Source organism: Marmota monax, unplaced genomic scaffold (assembly GCF_021218885.2).
Source record: "Marmota monax isolate L192 unplaced genomic scaffold, Marmota_monax_Labrador192_F-V1.1 WCK01_AAM20220418_F8-fsc00048, whole genome shotgun sequence".
Taxonomy (NCBI): domain Eukaryota; kingdom Metazoa; phylum Chordata; class Mammalia; order Rodentia; family Sciuridae; genus Marmota; species Marmota monax.
In genome coordinates, this window is record NW_026694895.1 from 6686297 (window position 1) to 6705566 (window position 19270).

The 19270-nt window shown below is 37.5% G+C and overlaps 1 protein-coding gene across 1 annotated transcript; it reads left to right on the plus strand.

Moving 5' to 3' along the window:
* Nucleotides 1-4336: 4336 nt before the first annotated feature.
* Nucleotides 4337-18823, plus strand: Rbm43 (RNA binding motif protein 43). Its single transcript, XM_046426958.2, has 4 exons — nucleotides 4337-4591; nucleotides 9696-9906; nucleotides 12143-12234; nucleotides 13160-18823. Exons 1-4 carry the CDS (start codon nucleotides 4352-4354, stop codon nucleotides 13913-13915), a joined length of 1299 nt encoding a protein of 432 aa, XP_046282914.2. The 5' UTR covers nucleotides 4337-4351; the 3' UTR covers nucleotides 13916-18823.
* Nucleotides 18824-19270: the final 447 nt, after the last annotated feature.

Below are 19270 nucleotides of genomic sequence, written 5' to 3' on the forward strand. Positions count from 1 at the left end.
TAAAGATATATTTTTCTCTTTTTATAAACCCTTTCTTACTTTACATAGGGATATATGATGAGCATAGTTAATATTGGTGGAAAGTGGATTGATTTTTAGAACTTACTTTCTATTGAGAAAGATTATAAAGATATGAGAACTAGTGCACCTTGACTGAGAAACAAAGAAACTCTTTGAGAAAGTAGCTCAACCAACCAGTTTTATGAGAATAAATTTAGGAATTAATTAAAACAGCTTTATAAGACACAGTTTTAGAATAATGTTAGAAATATTATTTTATTTAGATTCTTAAGTTTAGAAATTCTTAAGTTTTTAGTTGTATAGGTTTCTGATATGTTTTAAGAATGATTAATAAACTTCAGGATATTTTAAATATAAGATTTAAAGGGACTTTTTTAGATGGGAATTTTAGATTAGAAATAAAGTACACGTGTACTTTAGGTTAATGATTGGTTAGGAGACTTAGAGTCTGGTTACGTAGTTTGGCATTAGTTAATAAGAAAATAGCATATCTTGGGAAAAATAGTAAATCTTGGGAAAATCTGAAAAATGTAAATTAGTGACGTATTTTATTAATGATTCTGTAGTTTTAATAATTATATAACTGAAGGACATATCCTGGAAAAATGTAAATTAATGTTACATTTTTTGTACCCCCAATCATGGTTAAGGAAATGTCATGTCTTGGCAAAGTTTTAAATTATATAATCAATGACGTATTCTGAATCTATAATGATGAGAAAAATTGTAATAAAAGATGACCCAGAGAAAGCTGCATTAGCTCTCTCTCTGGAGATTGCTCCAACGGAACGACTCCTGTCTCATCTTTTCGCCAACGCCACTCATCCTTCAGGACTCCCTGGACCCCGCTAGGGCAGGACCCCGGCACTAGGGGCTCATTACTTCTCCCTCTAGATACCAAGAATGGCTGAAGGTAGCACATGGTTCCTGCCCTCTCTGGGTTTAAGTGTAATTTGGAAAGAGACCCAGTTTATTAGCATTTCATTGTTCTTAATTTGCGGAAACTTTAAGCATAAAATTTAAAATCCTATTCAGAGAAGGTGAAGTTCTTTTTTTGGTGAAGGACATTTATTCTGACAGTATATGTTTCATGAAGAGCTGGAAAGTCGAATTAAGTCATATTTTGACAAGAAATTTAGAAGTTTCTAAACCTTTTAAATGCTAGCTTCCACCTGAAATTAAAAGGGAAAAGTTTTTTTTCCCTGATATTTTTAGGTTTTAGTACCATCAGAAGTATTCATTATTTTTATATTTTTGTTAGGAATGAAAGCTGGTGTTTAAAAATGTTAAAATTCATAATAAATCTTTATATTTACCCTTTAAAAATCCTATGCCTATTTTTCTTTGGAAATAGTCAGATTAAAGCTCTTGAAAATGTTGAGAGTGTCTTATTTTGTTATCTGTTGCTATTATAGATAATCTCAGACTTGATAATTTATAAAGAATAGAAGTTTAGCCAGGCATGGTGGTGCACAACTGTAATCCCAGCTACTCAGGAGGATGAGGCAGGAGGAATGGAAGTTTGAGGCTGGTGTCAGCAACTTAGTGAGACTCTGTCTCCAAAAGACAAAGGTGGGGCCACTGGGGATGTTGCTCAGTGGTAGAGCATGCCTGGGTTCAATCCTTAGTTTGAGGGGATGGGGGAAGCCAGTTTTACCCATCATGCACAATGTCTAGTACAACTTGGCAGGGGAGTCTCTGTATCCTTATCACTTGGAAGCCCCATCTTGAGATATACCTCCAGAATCACAGAGCTGGGTAAAAGCAGAGTCTGGAGAGACTTGGACCAGTAATTAAATGCTGTGATCCAAAACTGACCCTTGTCATTTGTTCTCATATCTCAGTCAAGAAATAGTTACCTAGACCCATTCAAATATAAGGAGTCTAGAAAATCCTTGTAAAGTTAGGAGAACCAGATTTTGCTGGGCCAGAATAATCACCAGCATAGTTTGCCCTGTCCTTTGAATCACTATCATTTGGTTCATTCTTCTTCATACACAAAATATACTCACCTCATCCCCAAAAGAATAGAACCAAAAATTCCATCCAATCAAGGCATCAAACTCAGAAAGTGTGAACTGTCAGTGACACGTGGCAGTTTCTCTATCAGGTCTGAACTGTATCTAGAGTCTGCAACACACCCAATATTCAGTGATGGAACTGAGAATGGTAAGCGCAATAAACTCTCCCACGTGGAAAGGGAAAGAGTGAGAGACACCAAGCCAAAGCAATTCTGAAATCTCATTGAATAGATGTGTGCACCATACCTGGCACCAAAGATTTTAAGATTTTCAATATTCAACAGCTTCTTCAGACAGTCTTTTACCCATTCAATGGTCTTGATACTCTTGTTGAAAATTATTTGACCATATGTATTAGTCAGGGTTCTTCAGAGGAACAGAACCATTAGGAAATACATAGATACTTAGAAAGAGATTTCTTATGAGGGACTGGCTCATGAAGAGAAGTTGCATGATCTACTTGCAAGCTGGAGTCCTGGAAAAGCTGGTCCTGTAATTCCAGTCTGAGTCTGAAGGCCCAAGAATCACAACTGCTAGTGTCTGAGAGCAGCAGGGGAGGGATGTTCCTGCTCCAAAAGGAAGAATGTATTTACCCATCTTCTACCTTTTTGTCCTCAACAGATTGGATGATGCCTATCTATATTCGTGAGGGTGGATCCTTTTTACTTCAGTTTTCCAATTCAATTGCCAATCTCTCCTAGAAACATTCACAGACATACCTAGAAATAACATTTTACTGGGCATTCTCTAGCCCAGTCAAATTGACACATTAACTATTACATGTGTCGTCAGCTTTTCATTTTATATCATTAAATTTTAGATTCTTATTAGGCCATTCAAATGGGTACCTGAATATATGAATATGGAGATAAACTATAAATTTTGTGTAAATCTACCTCATTCTGTTTTAAAATCTTCATAGCCTCATGTCTTGTAGAGATACCATCATCTATACATCAGAGAGCTCCATTCATTGAGTGGATCAGTTTTTAAAAGAAATTATTATTACCTGTGTAGCAAGAAACATACAATTAAAAATTTTATACAACATCTTAGTATCACTTGCTACTTTCACTTCAGGTTCACTACTAAAAATGAATTGCTAAGTCTAAGGATATGTGCATTTTATTTCTTGCATTTTATGTGTTCATAGTGTAGAATTGAGACGGTGTTACATTTTCCTAAGCCATCATAAAGGTCACACTTCTTTAACAACAACAACAACAACAACAAGGTTATCAAGAGAAAAAGCATTATTTATTAATTAAAAGTTTTATGTGACAGGAGCATTCAGAATTGAAGACCCAGAGAAAACTATTTTTATGCTTATGTTGATGAAGGACAGCTGTGCAGAAACGTGACTGCATCAAAGGTATTATCTAACGATAACAGACTGGCCCAATACCAGGAGCCCAGCAAGGCGGTTCAGATTCTTCTTGGTTTCCCTGTGTAGCATTCCTTCGTCCTCGGTATAGGGCAGGACTTCTCTAGAACGAGGGTCTTCAAGGGAACAGGGAGAAGGCGTAGAGTGACTTTCTAGGTTCAATGGCTTGTTTATTGGGGGCAGGGGGGGGGATTCTAGTTTCCTTCACCCACCTGGAAGAAGAGAAATTCCGGTTTCTTTGATTGGCTAAGGGCAGAAAAGGGGAAGGATACAGGAGGGCCCAGGAGGGCCCAGGAAGAGACTCTTTTGACCGAAGTCCTTCATTTAAAGTACTCAGCATACTGAGCCATGTTGGAGTGCTGTGGTCTGAGATCCCTCTATAGGGGTCAAAATCCTTCAAAATGTTCCCACGACTTGCAACAACATTGATGTTCTTTACAGACCGGCTAACGCTGGGAAAAACGGTATCGCGTTGTGATTTCAATGTGTATGTCTTTATTAGGGATAAGCCCAAGCATCTTCACATTGGCCATCCACTTGCCTTTTTCGTGTTCTCTTTAATTTTACTTTGAACTTGTTACCTATGTGGATTCCCTTTGCCCCAAGAGCCAGACTCAGAAATCCAGCACTGCCTGAATCCAATTCTACAGCAAAGTTTAATATTTTTCATAGACATCATTTATGTTGACATTTTATATTTGCATATAGGTGGTCAGCTCCCTATTGGCAGGGACTATGCTTTTCATCCTGTGTATTTGTCAATCTGGGAGAAGAGACCACACAGGAATACTGTAGGGGGAATACTGAGGGTTCGGAAGGAGTCCATTGAGTGCAGGACTGACGAATCATTGGGAGAATCCCTAAATTTCTGCCAGGGAATCTCCGGGCCTGTCTTTGAAAGCGTGCTTTCAAAAGTTGCAAAACTATGGAGGATGTCTGGTCTGGTGCCAGCGGCCCTTCCAAGTCCTGGCTCCCACCTAGAGGCCACCCGCTACAGAACAGCCATATGGGATGGAAAGGCCGCCTTTTTCTTGTATTGTCTCCAAGTGAGCGGGAACAAAAAAACGAAACCAAAACCAGCCTGCCGGGCCCTCTGCACCGCCCGCGCTCCGCTGGGTTTGGGGCTTCCTCGCGGCCGCCAAGGGCGCATCTCTCCTCCACCATGGCAAGTCATTTTTCTTGGGGTTTTGTGGTGCAGGGCCCATGCCGTCGCGTAGGTCTCCCAAGTGGGCGCAGAACCCCTCGGGCAGGTCCAGGGTGCGGGGCTGGGCTGGAGGCCCTGGCGCGGCCAAGAGCCACCAATCCCCGCCGCCGATCAACCCCAGATCTCTGCACCTGCCCCTGCTGCGACGCTGCGCGTTACTGAAATTAACCTCGGGCTGCGAGAGGAAGGGCCCAGGCACAGGCTGCGACCTCCTGCGCCCACTGCCCCGCACCGCAGTTTCGAGGAGGAGTTGCTTTGCAGGCTGTAGGGATCAAACTGTTGTCCTCCCACGATTCGGGGGTGGGGGTTGGGGGCGAGCAAAAGTGGACAGATTACCCAGAAATGAAGGTTACAGCTTCTTTTGGAAAGAGCTAGTTAAGAACGGATTCAACCAAGGACACAAGTTAGGGAGGCATCCTGAAGTCTCTCCTGGTGCGAATTCGCTTTTGTGGTTTTGTGGTCTTAGTTCTTTATCCAGAGACACAAAGGGCTCAGTGTTTTCACCATCTGTGCTGGCTAGGAACAACAGACAGCAAATTCAAGACTGAGCTGCGCGCGCGTACGTGTGTGTGTGTGTGTGTGTGTGTGTGTGTGTGTGTTCCTCTATCAAGCGTTTGAAACTGTGGCAGAGCCTTTACTTTCTGATCTGAAATCCCCGAGTCCTGGTAATGTAAAAGCAATTGTGAGATGCAAATGTGCTTTTGTTTACCTGGTGAGAGTAAAGGTATAGTCATTGAAAATAAATAACTGATTTTGAGAAAAGAAATCTAAGTAAACGCAGCGAATGAATCTTCCAATTATTTCCTAGTCCCTTACTTAAAAAAAATAGTTTTCTTTATACCTTTTTGGATCCTGACGCCCAAAAGTTTCTTAAAAGATAACTATGATACGGGAAAAAGTGCTATCACCTTAATATCGCTTGACTTCAATGCTGTTCTTGTTTCAAAATCCTTGAAAGGAATTTCTTTCTCCAGGTTATTTCTTTTTTCTCCCTAATCGTGGATAGAAGAGATTAGTTATTCTCATTGTTCATAACTGTCCTCAGCAGAATTATATATATGTTAGCAATACTTTCTCAGACATATGAAAGAAAGTTAAGGAAGAATCCTGGCAGGTCATTGAAATAAATCACAAGATAATTTATAAAAATTCTTAAATTGTTAGAAAACAAAAGTCTTTTGTTTTCTCTCCTAAAAATACTAGCTCAGAAAGTTCCTTTGATTAAATTATGTACAGACATTTGGAGGAAGAAATATGGTATTAGTATTGATGAGGGCATAGAGGTAGAGTGATTTTTTGAATTTAAAGTGATTGATAAATTTTCTTTGACATTGATGCAGAGCAAAAAAGAAATTAATTCTCTATCCACTGACACACTGAGGCTGGTGGGGGTTGTTAGAGCAGGATGTCATATCATTACAAATCTCAAGAAATAGGGTTTTCTGAAAAATCTAAAAAAATCTTTTCAGTCATTTTTTTTTTACCCCTCTCTTGTAAGGGAGAATTGTCTTGGGGAAATTGCATTGTACCACTTGGGAATAGGTTGCCTATAGGCACACTTACCATCTGGTATATTTTTGCTGTTTCATTGTACAATCTAGATAAATGATTTTCATCCATAAAAGTATCTCCTAAAACAAATAGCCAATAAGAGTTTTTCTCATTTTATTTTCTGGAGACATTCCCTTTGTTCTATATATGTATCAACATGAGCCAGTTTCATGCCTCCCGCCTTGCCCAGCTTTTTCTTGGTATCTTTGTCTCATCAATTCAAATTTGACCTCAGCCTTAAAGACCTCTCTTTTGTGGAGCCTTTTTCAGACTCCGTTAGCCAGAATTAATTAATCTTGCTTTCTAATTTTGGATGGCATTTATTGTAATTTTAGGATTTTATTGTGAATGGTCTGTGTCCTTCTAAAATAGTGTGTTGGACTCCTTCCTCCTTAAAGCAATAGATCTACTTCTTTCATGAATACCAAGCTCTTTTGAAAAGATTTATTTATGTGTCTGCCTCCTCTTTCATGTATAGACCCTCCCGACCGACCTCCACCCTTTTTTATAGTCTTAATCCTAAAGCCTATCTAAGTGCCCCACACATAACGATTTACATTTTTGTGGGGGAACTGAATTTCAGGGCAAGGGGCAAATTTTATTTCTTTGTATGTATCATTATTTCTGAAACCTAGCATATTGCCTGGCATGGAACACATATTTAATAATACAGTATTTGCTAACTGATTAACTAATTGACAAAATATTCTAAAAAATTCAGGTGCATTCAGATGCACCTGATTTAAAGTGAACTAAAATTCACTTCATCAGACAGGCACATTTTGCTACTTTATTTCACGAGCTGCCAGCTGAATACCAGAGATGCCCTGAGTGCATATGCTGGGGCAGTCAACATTGACTTAATCATTTTCTGTCAAATCCTACTATGATAAATAAGGATCTCACTCAGGTAACTTCTGACTTCTTTCTTTGCCTTTTAAGTTTGAAAGTAATGTAATATTATTTTTTATTCTTCTTTTACTTCTTCTATGGATTATTTTTGTAACTTCTGTAAAGGACTTAAAATGGGGGTACTATTACATGATTCTCTTCAGTGTGGGAGATTTTTCTATATTTTTTCTCAACTGCTGTTACCTCTTTATTGACAGAGTTGTGTATTTTCATTTTATTCTGTAACCATTATTTAAGTCTTTGATATTTTGAAGACAGCAAGTTCAGTTGAAAAGTTAAAAACCAATAATACTGCATTGTAAATAGTAAATGCTGTTTATAGTGGGGCTTCATTGCATGCTGTGATTACTTTTTCTCTTTTTGGTCTAATATCATGTGTATTTTTCCTTTTCTATGTACAGGAAAATGTTTCTAGTGGCTGGGTGAAATGGATTTCCCTTTTTCTTTTTGTTTGCTATAATTTACTCAAAATCATGCCACACTGTAGTTTGTTTATGATCGTTAGGCTGGGGCTTCTTTAAATGCCAGAAACAGGAGGAGGACTTGTCCACACTGGCTGGTCAAGTTTTCTCTAGAGTGTTCATTTAGTTCCCCGCTTCCCATCCCCCTCTCCCTCCTATTCCCCTTTTGACCCCCTCTTCCCCTTGCTCTTACTCTTTTCCTTCTTCTTCAGTAAAATAATTCTATTTCCCACCATGTTCTGCACCAGCTGCCTTTGTCAGAGTATGTTCTGTGTAGAAAGGTTAGGAGCTGGTAACATGGGAGACACTGGAGCAGTTTTTTTTAACCAATAGCCTTTCAACAACATCTTGTTTGTTTATCATTTCTGTGATTCTGCTGTGCCTGTTGTCATCATTGTCCCTGCAACATCCATTTGCTTATTCCAGGTTAGCTGCTGCTCTCTGTCATAGTCTTCCATATACTTTTGTGTTTTTTCAGTCTTTCAGAAATTTATTGAAATCTCCGACACTGATTGCTTCATTGTAACTGAGTTTATTCTTTTATTTTCATCTTAAGGAGTTCTTGGGATGGACAGGACACTGTTTGTGTGCTTAAGCTCTTTTCTTACCTCTGGGGAGGCCAGAAGTAGTTTGCCAATCCCTGTGGAATCGGATTCTAAGTACAGAGTCCTGTGGACTGAGAGTCCTGAGCTCCTGAGTGGTCTATTCACCATGGTTCAGGCCCTTGGGCCATCCTGTCCACCCTCAGGTAATTCTTTTGTTGCACAGGCTGGACTAACTGTGTAAGCATTGGGAGAAGTTCACAAATCCACTTCCCTAAATGGGATTGGGGAGCAAATGAAGGCATTATGTGGATAATTCAAGAAGTTCAAAGAGAGTGAACCCAGCACAGTTGGTACTCTGTGCCCAGCCCGGTGGCTACAATAGCATGCACTCTTTCTAAGGCTGGATTTAATTTCAGATACGTCTGCAAGGTGGGATTTACTCCACCACAGTATCCATGTTACTCCTGGGGTTTTGTTTTTTTAATGGTAATTTCCCCCTGATTCTGATAATAAAAGGGATGTATTTTTTACTAGCTTATTGACTTGGGAATCTACAATCCATAAAAAATAGTCACTTCCACATTACTGTATTTTGTGACTATTTGATTATCTTATTTTACATTTTAATTTTTGAAATTTATATTTCCTTTTTAAATTATTTTTAGGCTTTCCTAAAATGAACAATTAATCAACATTTCCACTTATTAAAAAAAATAAAGGGATCATTTTTACATTTAACTTTCAAATTTGGCTATAATTTATGTTAGTAGATGGTATAAAGCAAAGATCTATTCCCTTTTTAAAAAGTATCTACTAGTTACACTGTTGCCTTTATTGAGTAAGATATTGTCTTCTATTTTATGTGATGGTACTTTCATTAAGTATATTTTAAAATATATTCATAATATAACTGTTTCTCTTATAAGCATTAGTTTTGACTTTCAAGAAATACAAATCTTCTGAAAGAACTATTGTAGTCGCTGGTCTTCCTTTTGGCTTTTTAAAAATTCTTTTTATTTTTTAAAACCTTTTTTTTTTTTTTTGCCCCTTGTACCAGGGATTGAACCCAGGGGTGCTTTACCACTAAGCCACATCCTCAGCCCTTTTCCTGTTTTATTTTGGGACAGGGTCTCGCTATGTTGCTCAGGCCCTCACTATGTTGATGAGGCTGGCTTTAAACTCACAATGCTCCTGCCTTAACCTCCCAAGTCGCTGGGATTACAGGTGTGGGCTGGCTAAAAATTTTTAGTGCATTGTAGTCATGCATAATAGTGGGGCTCCTTTTGACATATTCATAAGTGCTTAGAGCATAGTTTTCTCCATCTCAATCCCCAGTACTATCATCTTCTTCTTCTACTCTATTGGTCTTCCTTGTATGTATTTATTTTTTATTTGATGCATTACCATTATATATAAGTTGGAACGCATTGTGATACAATCATGCATGCACATGGCATAATTTGGTCAACTCTATGCACCAGTTCTTTCCTTTGCCTTCCCTCCTTCCTCCCACTTTTTTTTTTAACTTTATGTGACCCCACTTTTCATTAAGTAGAGCTTGTATTTTTAAATAGTATTCTACTTTTTCTGTTACAGGCATCAGTTTCGAATGTCAAGAAATCCAGAGCTCTTGAAAGAACCATTGTCGTTGCTGGTCTTCCTGTTGGCCTTTTGAGTGATCAGTTGCTGACTACATTAGTGGAGACTTACTTCCGAGACATTAAAAATGAGGGTGGAGATATTGAAGATGTGATATATCCAACAAGAACCAAAGGAGTTGCATATGTAATATTCAAAGAAAAGAAAGGTATTTTCAAATCAAAGTTTTATAATTTGAGAAATACTTACTCAGTGAAATTAAAATTAGATTTTGTTGAAATGATTCATGGATAAATAAGATTTGAAGTAGCTTTAAATTATTCTATTCTGAACATAAAACTGGCCAACATTGTATGAGCAGAAATGTATGAAAATGACTCATGATAAAAAGTAACTGGTAAATTTTGAAAACTGTTAGTAACTGGCAAATTTTTGTAAACTTCTTCTTTTCCTATACTTTAAAGTATCTTAGGATAAAAGTTTTATAGAAAACTTGCAAAATGCAGAAAAATGTAGAAAATCCCCCTGCGTAAATGATATATAATTCTATAAACAAGATAACTACTTTGGGACTTTAAGGTGGCTTCAATACAATACAATTATACCCTTTGCTGTTCTGTGTTCAAACTATCATATGGATATTCTAACATAGTATTTGCTTTATTACTTACCAAATTGAATTGAGAAATACAGTTTGGATCTGAGATAAAATGGAGCCATCCTGTTCCCTCGCCCCATCCCTGACATAGGGGATAGTTACAGTTGGATCTGCAGAGGACACTAACTTGCTATGAAAAAGTATACGGGAGAAGAGAAAGAAAACATGATGGATGGTGCTATTTAAATAGAGTGGCTAGGAAAACACTTTTAAAAAGAATATATAATTTGGTGGTGCTGGGAATCAAACCCAAGGCCTTGTACATGCTAGAGGTAAGTGCTCTACTGCTGATCTATATCCACAGCCCTGATGTCATATGTTTAGGTGACATTTGAGCAGGGACCTGAATGAAGTAAGAAAATGAATCATGCAGATAAATGGAAAAAAAAAACATTTCAGACTAGGTGAAGGACAGGTAGAAATTCCACAGGGGAAACATGCTGGTTGTTTAGAGGAATACCAAGGAGGCCTGTGTGGCTGGAGTTTTATGAGATTGGGCTGTGTGTGTGTGTGTGTGTGTGTGTGTGTGTGTACAATAGATGTGGTTAGACTGGGAGCTGGGGCCAGTTTTTGCTAAGTAGCTATGGGTCAAGGCAGGATGTCTGGATTTTATTCTTGTAGAGGATCCAATTCTGAGCAGAGGATTGACAAAACAGGACTGCCTTTTCTCAATGGTCATACTGGTCGCTGTGTGAGGAACAGTCTTTGCTGCTTTGGAAAGGTGCAGTAGGGCAGCTGATGGGCACTCGTGGATATTTGTGAATTTTTGAGTTGGGAAGCTTGAATGGAGTATGTTCAGGAGGGGGATAATTATCAATTTGATTTTGGGTCATTGAAGCACTTATTAAGATAATGGAGCAGAGATAAAATTTTGGAAGCAATGCATATAAGGTTGGTGTCTAAAGCTGTGGGAAGTGTTGAATTGACTGGGAGGTAGACATAGGTTAGTAAAGAAGTTTGAGGACTGAGGTCTGGGGCTTTCTAACATCTAATGAGTGGGAAAATATGGAGAATTAGCAAAGGAGCCAGTGAATTAGGAGGAAAACCAGGACAGTGTGGAACCCTGGATTCACAGACATGAGAGTTTATGTGACCAGTATTAGTAGAGTGGGGGATTTACTCTTGGGTTTCTGTTCTCTATTCATGTATGTACTGTGCTTGTGTGTGTGTGTGTGTGTGTGTGTGTGTGTGTTTTGGCATTGGGAATTTAACCCAGGGGTTAATTGGGAATTTAACCCAGGGAATTTAACCCTGCTTTACCACTGAGCTACTTCTCCATCCCTTTTTATTTTTTATTTTGAGACAGGGTCTTGCTAAGTTGCTTAGGGCTTTGCTAAGTTGCTGAGGTTGGCCTCAAACTTCCTCAGCCTCCTGAATTGCTGTGCCTGGCCTATGTGTGTTTTAAAAGAAATATGATGGGCTGGGGATGTGGCTCAAGCGGTAGCATACTCGTCTGGCATGCATGCGGCCCAGATTCGATCCTCAGCACCACATACAAACAAAGATGTTGTGTCTGCTGAAAACTTAAAAAAAAAAAAAATTAAAAAATTCTCTCTCTCTCTTTAAAAAAATAAAAGAAATATGATTAAGAACATATTAATACATGAAATTAACTTTAATATGTTAAAATGAAAGGAAAAAGTTATTTAAATGTTGGATTTAGAGGAAAAATATAGGAAAAATTCAGACTTTCTAAAGAAAAGAATCAAATTTCTCTATTTTTAGGAGTTAAAGTAATTATTAGTGTTATGCCACAAACACTTTTGATGCTAATGTTTCCACTTAGTTGCAGAGAATGTTGTCAGACAAAAGAAACACCATCTAGCAATTCAGAAGACGGTACATGCTGAACTCACAGTCTCTCACTTTAGTGAAAAGGTAAGGCGTGAGCTGAGGGTGTGCTGGGAGTTCTGGGTCCCGTTTGTCCTGTGAAGTCTTTCCTGTGTAAAGAAACACACAGTGCTCTCTCACCTCATGGATTCAGCTCTCTAACCTGAGTCATGTCAGTACAAAAGACCAAACCTGCTTCTTGAAGTTTTTGCCTTTATATTTCTCTGTGTCCTACTTAATGCTTTTAAAGTGACAGTGAGCTTTTGGGTTATTATAGATAACATCAGGTACCTACCTAGAGATTTATTTTGGAGAAAAAATTAAGATGCACACTAAAAGGGAGTTTTGAAAGGGCAGGAAGGGTAGAAATAAGAGAAGTGAAAAATTTGAAGTGTTGGTTTATAAACCATATTCTGCAAGAAACCTGGCATTCTCTGTAACCATGTGATGAACTTCAAACTGGAAGGGAAGGGTGGGGATGACTCTAGAGGGACTTATGGAGCGGAACTAGAACAGTTTATACCTATGTGTTCTGCGTGAGACTTTGTTTCTTTTTTTTTTTAATTTTTATTGTTGGTTGTTCAAAACATTACATAGTTCTTGATATATCATATTTCACACTTTGATTCAAGTGGGTTATGAACTCCCATTTTTACCCCGTATACAGATTGCAGAATCACATCAGTTACACATCCATTGATTGAGACTTTGTTTCAAAAGAGCAATTTGCCTCTAAAAATGATGTGACTGCCTCTGTTTTAGGGTATGTAACAAGGGACTCTGAATCTCAAACTGAACAGCCTGGGTACCACGGATGGGCTGCCTGGGTGTGAGAAGCCAGGAAGTCTGGGTTTGGCCATTAGAGTCTGATTTAAAGTGACTGCATGATAAGAAGTTGGTAAAAAAAATGAATTTGTTTATGTTTCTTTGCCTCAGTAGGCAGTGCTATTTTAATTTTTCTTTTTAATTTTAGGTCTTCAGCTCTGTGAAAGCTACCCTTGATCTTTCTGTTTTTCGTGGTCAAATTATCCTGGAAAGCCTGGTAATAGACCTGAAAAAGAAAATCCCAACTTTAAACTTCAGTCCCTTGGGACCTGGAGGAAGAATCTCTGTGGAAGGACCCTTTCTGGCTATCAAGAAGCTCAAAGAGTCTTTGCTATCAAAAGCAAGTTCTCTTTTAGAAAAAAACAGGAATGTTATGACTGAAGGGAGAAAACAGAACAGACAAAGCCCCCAAAAGAGTCAGAGCAGTGATAACTTGGTGGAGACGCTCAGGCCCTTAGTACCTGAAACTGTTAGAAGCTCAGAAATGCTTGTGATGGACACAGATGTTTTCCTTTACCTGAAATGGAAGTGTGGGTTTTATGAAATCACACTGAACAAATTTAATATTCTAAGTCAGGAGAGGGTGGATGGTGACGTCACCACTATTTGTCTAGCGAGTGCTCAAGGTGATTCTGGGCCAAACAGTGCACAGCATGTAAAGGAGCTCATTGAGGAATGGGCTCAGGGTCTTCACTCTGAGCTTAGGAAAGAGACATTCATTTTGGAAGGAAAGGGAAATAGAGAGAAGAGAAATATTGAACGGGCATGTGAACAACTACAATCAAGATACCTTAGGGTTCTGATTAATTTTCATAAGACACACATTGACATTATAGGTTCTTCTCCTGACACTTACCTATTTAAAAAAGAGGTCATGAAATTAATAGGGCAAAAGGTTAGTTAATAAAATCTCAGTCATAGATGTTAATAGTGCCCTTCCCTTACCGAGTAGTGACTATACCGTCCATGTACCACTCTATCTAGCTCACATTTCACCTTTGGTCACCATCTTTCTTTGTGAGCATTACTATCCTTATGTTGTAGGGGAAGAAACTAGGATTTGGGGAAATTAAAACTCTTGTGAATTTATTCAGCTAACAAGGAATGAGACTGGAAACCTAGGAATGGGGACCTAGTCTATCTGATTACAAAGATAATATCTAAATAAAACTTTGGAAAAACTAAACTTCCAAGAAATCTCATATTCTCTGGAAATCCAAATTATTAGAAAAGAAGTAGCCTTAACACATGGGAGTTTGGATGATCATTATGCCTGTTGGCAATTTGTTAATAGTTACCAAGTCTGTATTTACTCATAGAATTAGAATGATATCAAAAAACTTGGGAAACTACTTGGAAAGTATTTTTAATGGAGGCATTATGTATATATATATATATATATATATATATATCACATATATATATATCATATATATTATATATTACTATATATATTTCTGAATTCCATTTTTATAAGTTTGCTGGATAGGTGAGGCAGTTCTGCTATTACTTATTTGGCTTATGTGCTTTTATAAAATGTTAGTTCTCCTGTTAAGTTAGGAATTTTGAATGAAATCTACAATTGCTATTTACATGCTCGTTTTCTTAGATGGGATTATACCCAGATAAGCTATATAAGTTGAAAATATTGTAAGTCTAAAATGTGTTTAATACATGGAACTCACTGAACATCCTGTGTAGAAACACAGCACACCGAAGATTTGCCTTCGTGATCACATGGCCAACTGGGAGCTGTGACTCACCACGGCTGCCCAGTATCACTCGAAAATATGGCACTGAATATTGTTAGTAAATCAAAATTCAAAATTCAAAATATAGTTTTACTGAATGCATATCAGTTTTATGCCAATGTAAAGTAAAAATTTGTAGAAAAATTAAAAATTGAAAGCTGAACAATTGTTAAGTCTACGTCTGTATTCTTAACATCTGTGATCTTATTCAAATGCTACTACTTTGATGATATAATTATAAAATAAAAAAAAGAAAAAGCCACAATGATTTATTTCAAAGTCTTTAACTTCCTTAAATTTAACTTCAGATTAAATTGATTTTAAGTATCTGGGCCACTGCATAGATCTTCCTAGTTGCTCATCTCAAACTAAACAACGTGATTATAATCGTTCAAACTATTGTGTCAGTAGAAAAAGAATAAGAAAAATGTCCCTTCATTTTCCTTCGTCATCTAAATTCTAAATGTGTAAATAATTTCCGTCTCCTTAAATAGTGTATTTCTGACACCAAAAGTGTAGGTAACAAAAGCAAAAAACTGACAGATGGCACTACATCAAATTTAAAAACATTTTTGTGCATCAAAGGACACAATCAACAGAGTAAAAAGAGCTATTCAGCCAGTTCAGACAGCTATAACGAAAATTTCCGGGTGACTTAAACAATAGATGCTTATTTCTTACAGTTTTAGAGACTGAGGGACTGGAATCTGAGAGCAGGGAAGGCATGGTTGGATCCTGAGGAGAACTCCATTCCTGAAGAGAGGAAACATCTCTCTTAGAGGGGCTCTTCTCCATCATGCTATACTTTCATGCCTTAATTACCTCCTGAAGGCCCCACCTCCAATTATCATCACATCAGGGATTAGAGTTTCCACAGATGAATTTTGGGGGTACACAAACATTTAGTTCATAGCATTCTATCCCTGGCCCTCCAAAATTCATGTCATTGTTAAGTGCCAAATACCTTTATTCTATCCCAACAGCCCCAGACATGAACTGATTCTGGCATCAGCTCTAATAGTCTAATATCCAAAGTTTCATCTAAAATATCACCTGAATCAGATACTGGTGAGACTTGGGTGCAATTCAATCTGTGCAAAAATCTTGCCCATGTATGAAGCTAACAAGTTTTTGGGCTTCCAAACTATAATGTTGGGAAGGGGATAAGACAGATAATCCTGTTCTAAAGGGAGAAACAGGAAAGAAGAAAGAGGTTATGGGTCTCAAGCAAGTTGAAAACCTGGCAAGGCGAACTGCATGAAAATAATCTTGGATTCAATGCAGGCTCACTGGGATCACCATGTGCAAGCCCTTACCAGAGAGCAAACCTACTAGTTATTTGATCTTGGATTTCTAGCCTTCGGAAGTGTGAGCAATAAATTTCCGTTGTTTATAAGCAACCTAGTCTAGTATTTTGTTATAGCAGCCTGAACAGACCAAGTTAGAGGCAGAGAGTGGAGTGATACAACAATAGCCAAGGATCTGCAAGGGTTGCCGGGAGCCACCAGGAGTGGCAGGAGGCAAGGGAAGGTTTCTCTGGAGCCTTCACAAACAGAGTGGCCCTGCTGACATTGATTTTATAATTCTAGCTTTCAGAACTGTGAGAGAATATATTTCTGTTGCTTTAAGCCACCAGTTTGTAGTAATTTGTATGGCAGCCCTAGGAAATGAATAAACCTGACTTTTAAAAAAAAGATGATTTTGGGTGTGGGTTTCTGATGTATACTCCTATATCAACCTTATCCTTTAGGGCAGACACTTCTTTTTCTCTTTTGTTCATCCCCAGTTTATAACAGAGCAGCTGGCATATAGTAGGCATTCCTACTTGTGAATATATGCTAATACTTGTGAAATATATGAATTACTTTTTTTAATATCTATAGAACTTAACACAGGGGTTGGCACTTAATAAGCATTTAATAAATGGGTGTTTATTGGGTCCAAGTATTTTCTGTCTCTTTTGTGCTATATAGTCTAACTTATCATCATCATAATAGTGTTAATATTAATTTCTTTTCCCTTTTTAGGATGGGTTTACATTTTTTCTAGTACTGTTTTCTCCAATGTAGGAAATTCTCTCTAGAAAGACAAACTCAAGTTTAATATGCCTCCCTTATAGTCTTGTCAAGCAGGTTGGTCAGTAATTGCTGCTGGTAGAAAGGCACAAGGTGTCTTTCCTGGACGTGCCTGGGGTGCTTCTCTCCACTTTGTCTATCTCTTGACTAGATTGCACAGGGAAACAAAAAGATATTTGATAATTATGGAGAATCTCTGGGTCTGTCAACTCTGGTATCTGGTTATTTTCAGCTATTAAGAGGTCACTCAGGAATTCTTAAGGTTGATAAGGACTCTACCCATTAATGCATGGTACTTAAAACATTTTACTAGTAGAAAATACTGTGTGAGAATTAGAATGGATCCTACTGTCATGTATAACTAAGAAGAACCAAGAAAAAAAAAAGAAAAAGAAAAAGAAAATAGTGTATAGTAGGTGTAAGTCTGTTGAGACTGTCCTCTAGTTAACACATTTCAAATAATGCTGACAAAAGCAAGAGGGGTGGAATACACATCCTTTTGATGTTTTTAAATGAGATTTAATATTGGAGGAAATTAGCCTAGTAAGTATTTTACCGATTCAGTGCTATAAAAGTGTTGACTTAAAGAATAGGGAATTCTAGAGGTGGATGGGAGGAGGAATATAGAGCATTATATAATATGTCCCCTCTCCCCCCTTTTTTGGAGAAAGCTGCCTGTGGTGAAGGCGATCCCCCACTCACTGTCTTGACAGGGTCACAGTGAGGATGAATGCTGGCAAAGCCACAATGGTTGGTGGGAAACCGAAACCACGAGACCCTTTTTTATGTAATTGGGACTTTTCATTTTCATGCTTATGTTTCTGACAGGAGGCATGAGTATGTTAAATGCCAAACAAATTAAATTTCAGATGGCTAGAACATAACAGGTAGTTCATGCCTTGGAGGCTGTTCTACTACCCCTCAGCATATCAAGGACAAAGTAGAAGGCTGTTCTTCTATCTCAGTACATTGTGGACAAACCTGATAACGGACAACAATCATCCTTTGAAAGGTCATGAGAATTTTAGGCACCACATTGATTATATCAACTAGAACCCAAGCCCATATTTCCGGTCTCTTAGAAAACCTAATCAGTATGCTTATTTCACAAAGTTCACCACATGCAGTTTCATTTTTGATTAAGGAAAGTTATATTATACACTTAGGAAAGTTAAAACATATAAAGATATATTTTTCTCTTTTTATAAACCCTTTCTTACTTTACATAGGGATATATGATGAGCATAGTTAATATTGGTGGAAAGTGGATTGATTTTTAGAACTTACTTTCTATTGAGAAAGATTATAAAGATATGAGAACTAGTGCACCTTGACTGAGAAACAAAGAAACTCTTTGAGAAAGTAGCTCAACCAACCAGTTTTATGAGAATAAATTTAGGAATTAATTAAAACAGCTTTATAAGACACAGTTTTAGAATAATGTTAGAAATATTATTTTATTTAGATTCTTAAGTTTAGAAATTCTTAAGTTTTTAGTTGTATAGGTTTCTGATATGTTTTAAGAATGATTAATAAACTTCAGGATATTTTAAATATAAGATTTAAAGGGACTTTTTTAGATGGGAATTTTAGATTAGAAATAAAGTACACGTGTACTTTAGGTTAATGATTGGTTAGGAGACTTAGAGTCTGGTTACGTAGTTTGGCATTAGTTAATAAGAAAATAGCATATCTTGGGAAAAATAGTAAATCTTTGGAAAATCTGAAAAATGTAAATTAGTGACGTATTTTATTAATGATTCTGTAGTTTTAATAATTATATAACTGAAGGACATATCCTGGAAAAATGTAAATTAATGTTACATTTTTTGTACCCCCAATCATGGTTAAGGAAATGTCATGTCTTGGCAAAGTTTTAAATTATATAATCAATGACGTATTCTGAATCTATAATGATGAGAAAAATTGTAATAAAAGATGACCCAGAGAAAGCTGCATTAGCTCTCTCTCTGGAGATTGCTCCAACGGAACGACTCCTGTCTCATCTTTTCGCCGACGCCACTCATCCTTCAGGACTCCCTGGACCCCGCTAGGGCAGGACCCCGGCATGCCTGAAATAAATAATAGGTGATTTCATGAGAGGAATAAAGGAGCTCAGCATTTCCAAGGGATGCATACGAAGGTCAGGAGGAGCAACTTCCTTCTGATGAAGACGGATATTTATGGATTGTCTATAAAGTTGGTTAAAATTTCTTATCCTTCTTCCTTTTATAGAGGCTGACTCTTAGAGTGAAACCTATATATTTTCCTTCCCTCATCTCTACATAGCAGGTATTTTGAATTTTATCTCCAGACCACCCCTTGTATTTGTTTCTTCTTTTCCAATCTCTATGACTCTTATTAGCTCATGCTTGGGTTATTGCAGTGTCCTTCTAACTGGTCTTCCTATCTTGGCTCTGAAATGATCAGTGG

Excerpts from the sequence above, each read along its gene's own strand:
- Rbm43 (XM_046426958.2), top strand. The coding sequence starts at position 4,352 with ATGGAGGATGTCTGGTCTGGTGCCAGCGGCCCTTCCAAGTCCTGGCTC. Across the intron at positions 9,907-12,142 it reads AATATTCAAAGAAAAGAAAG|TTGCAGAGAATGTTGTCAGA; the intron begins GTATTTTCAAAT and ends GTTTCCACTTAG. Across the intron at positions 12,235-13,159 it reads TCTCTCACTTTAGTGAAAAG|GTCTTCAGCTCTGTGAAAGC; the intron begins GTAAGGCGTGAG and ends TTTTAATTTTAG.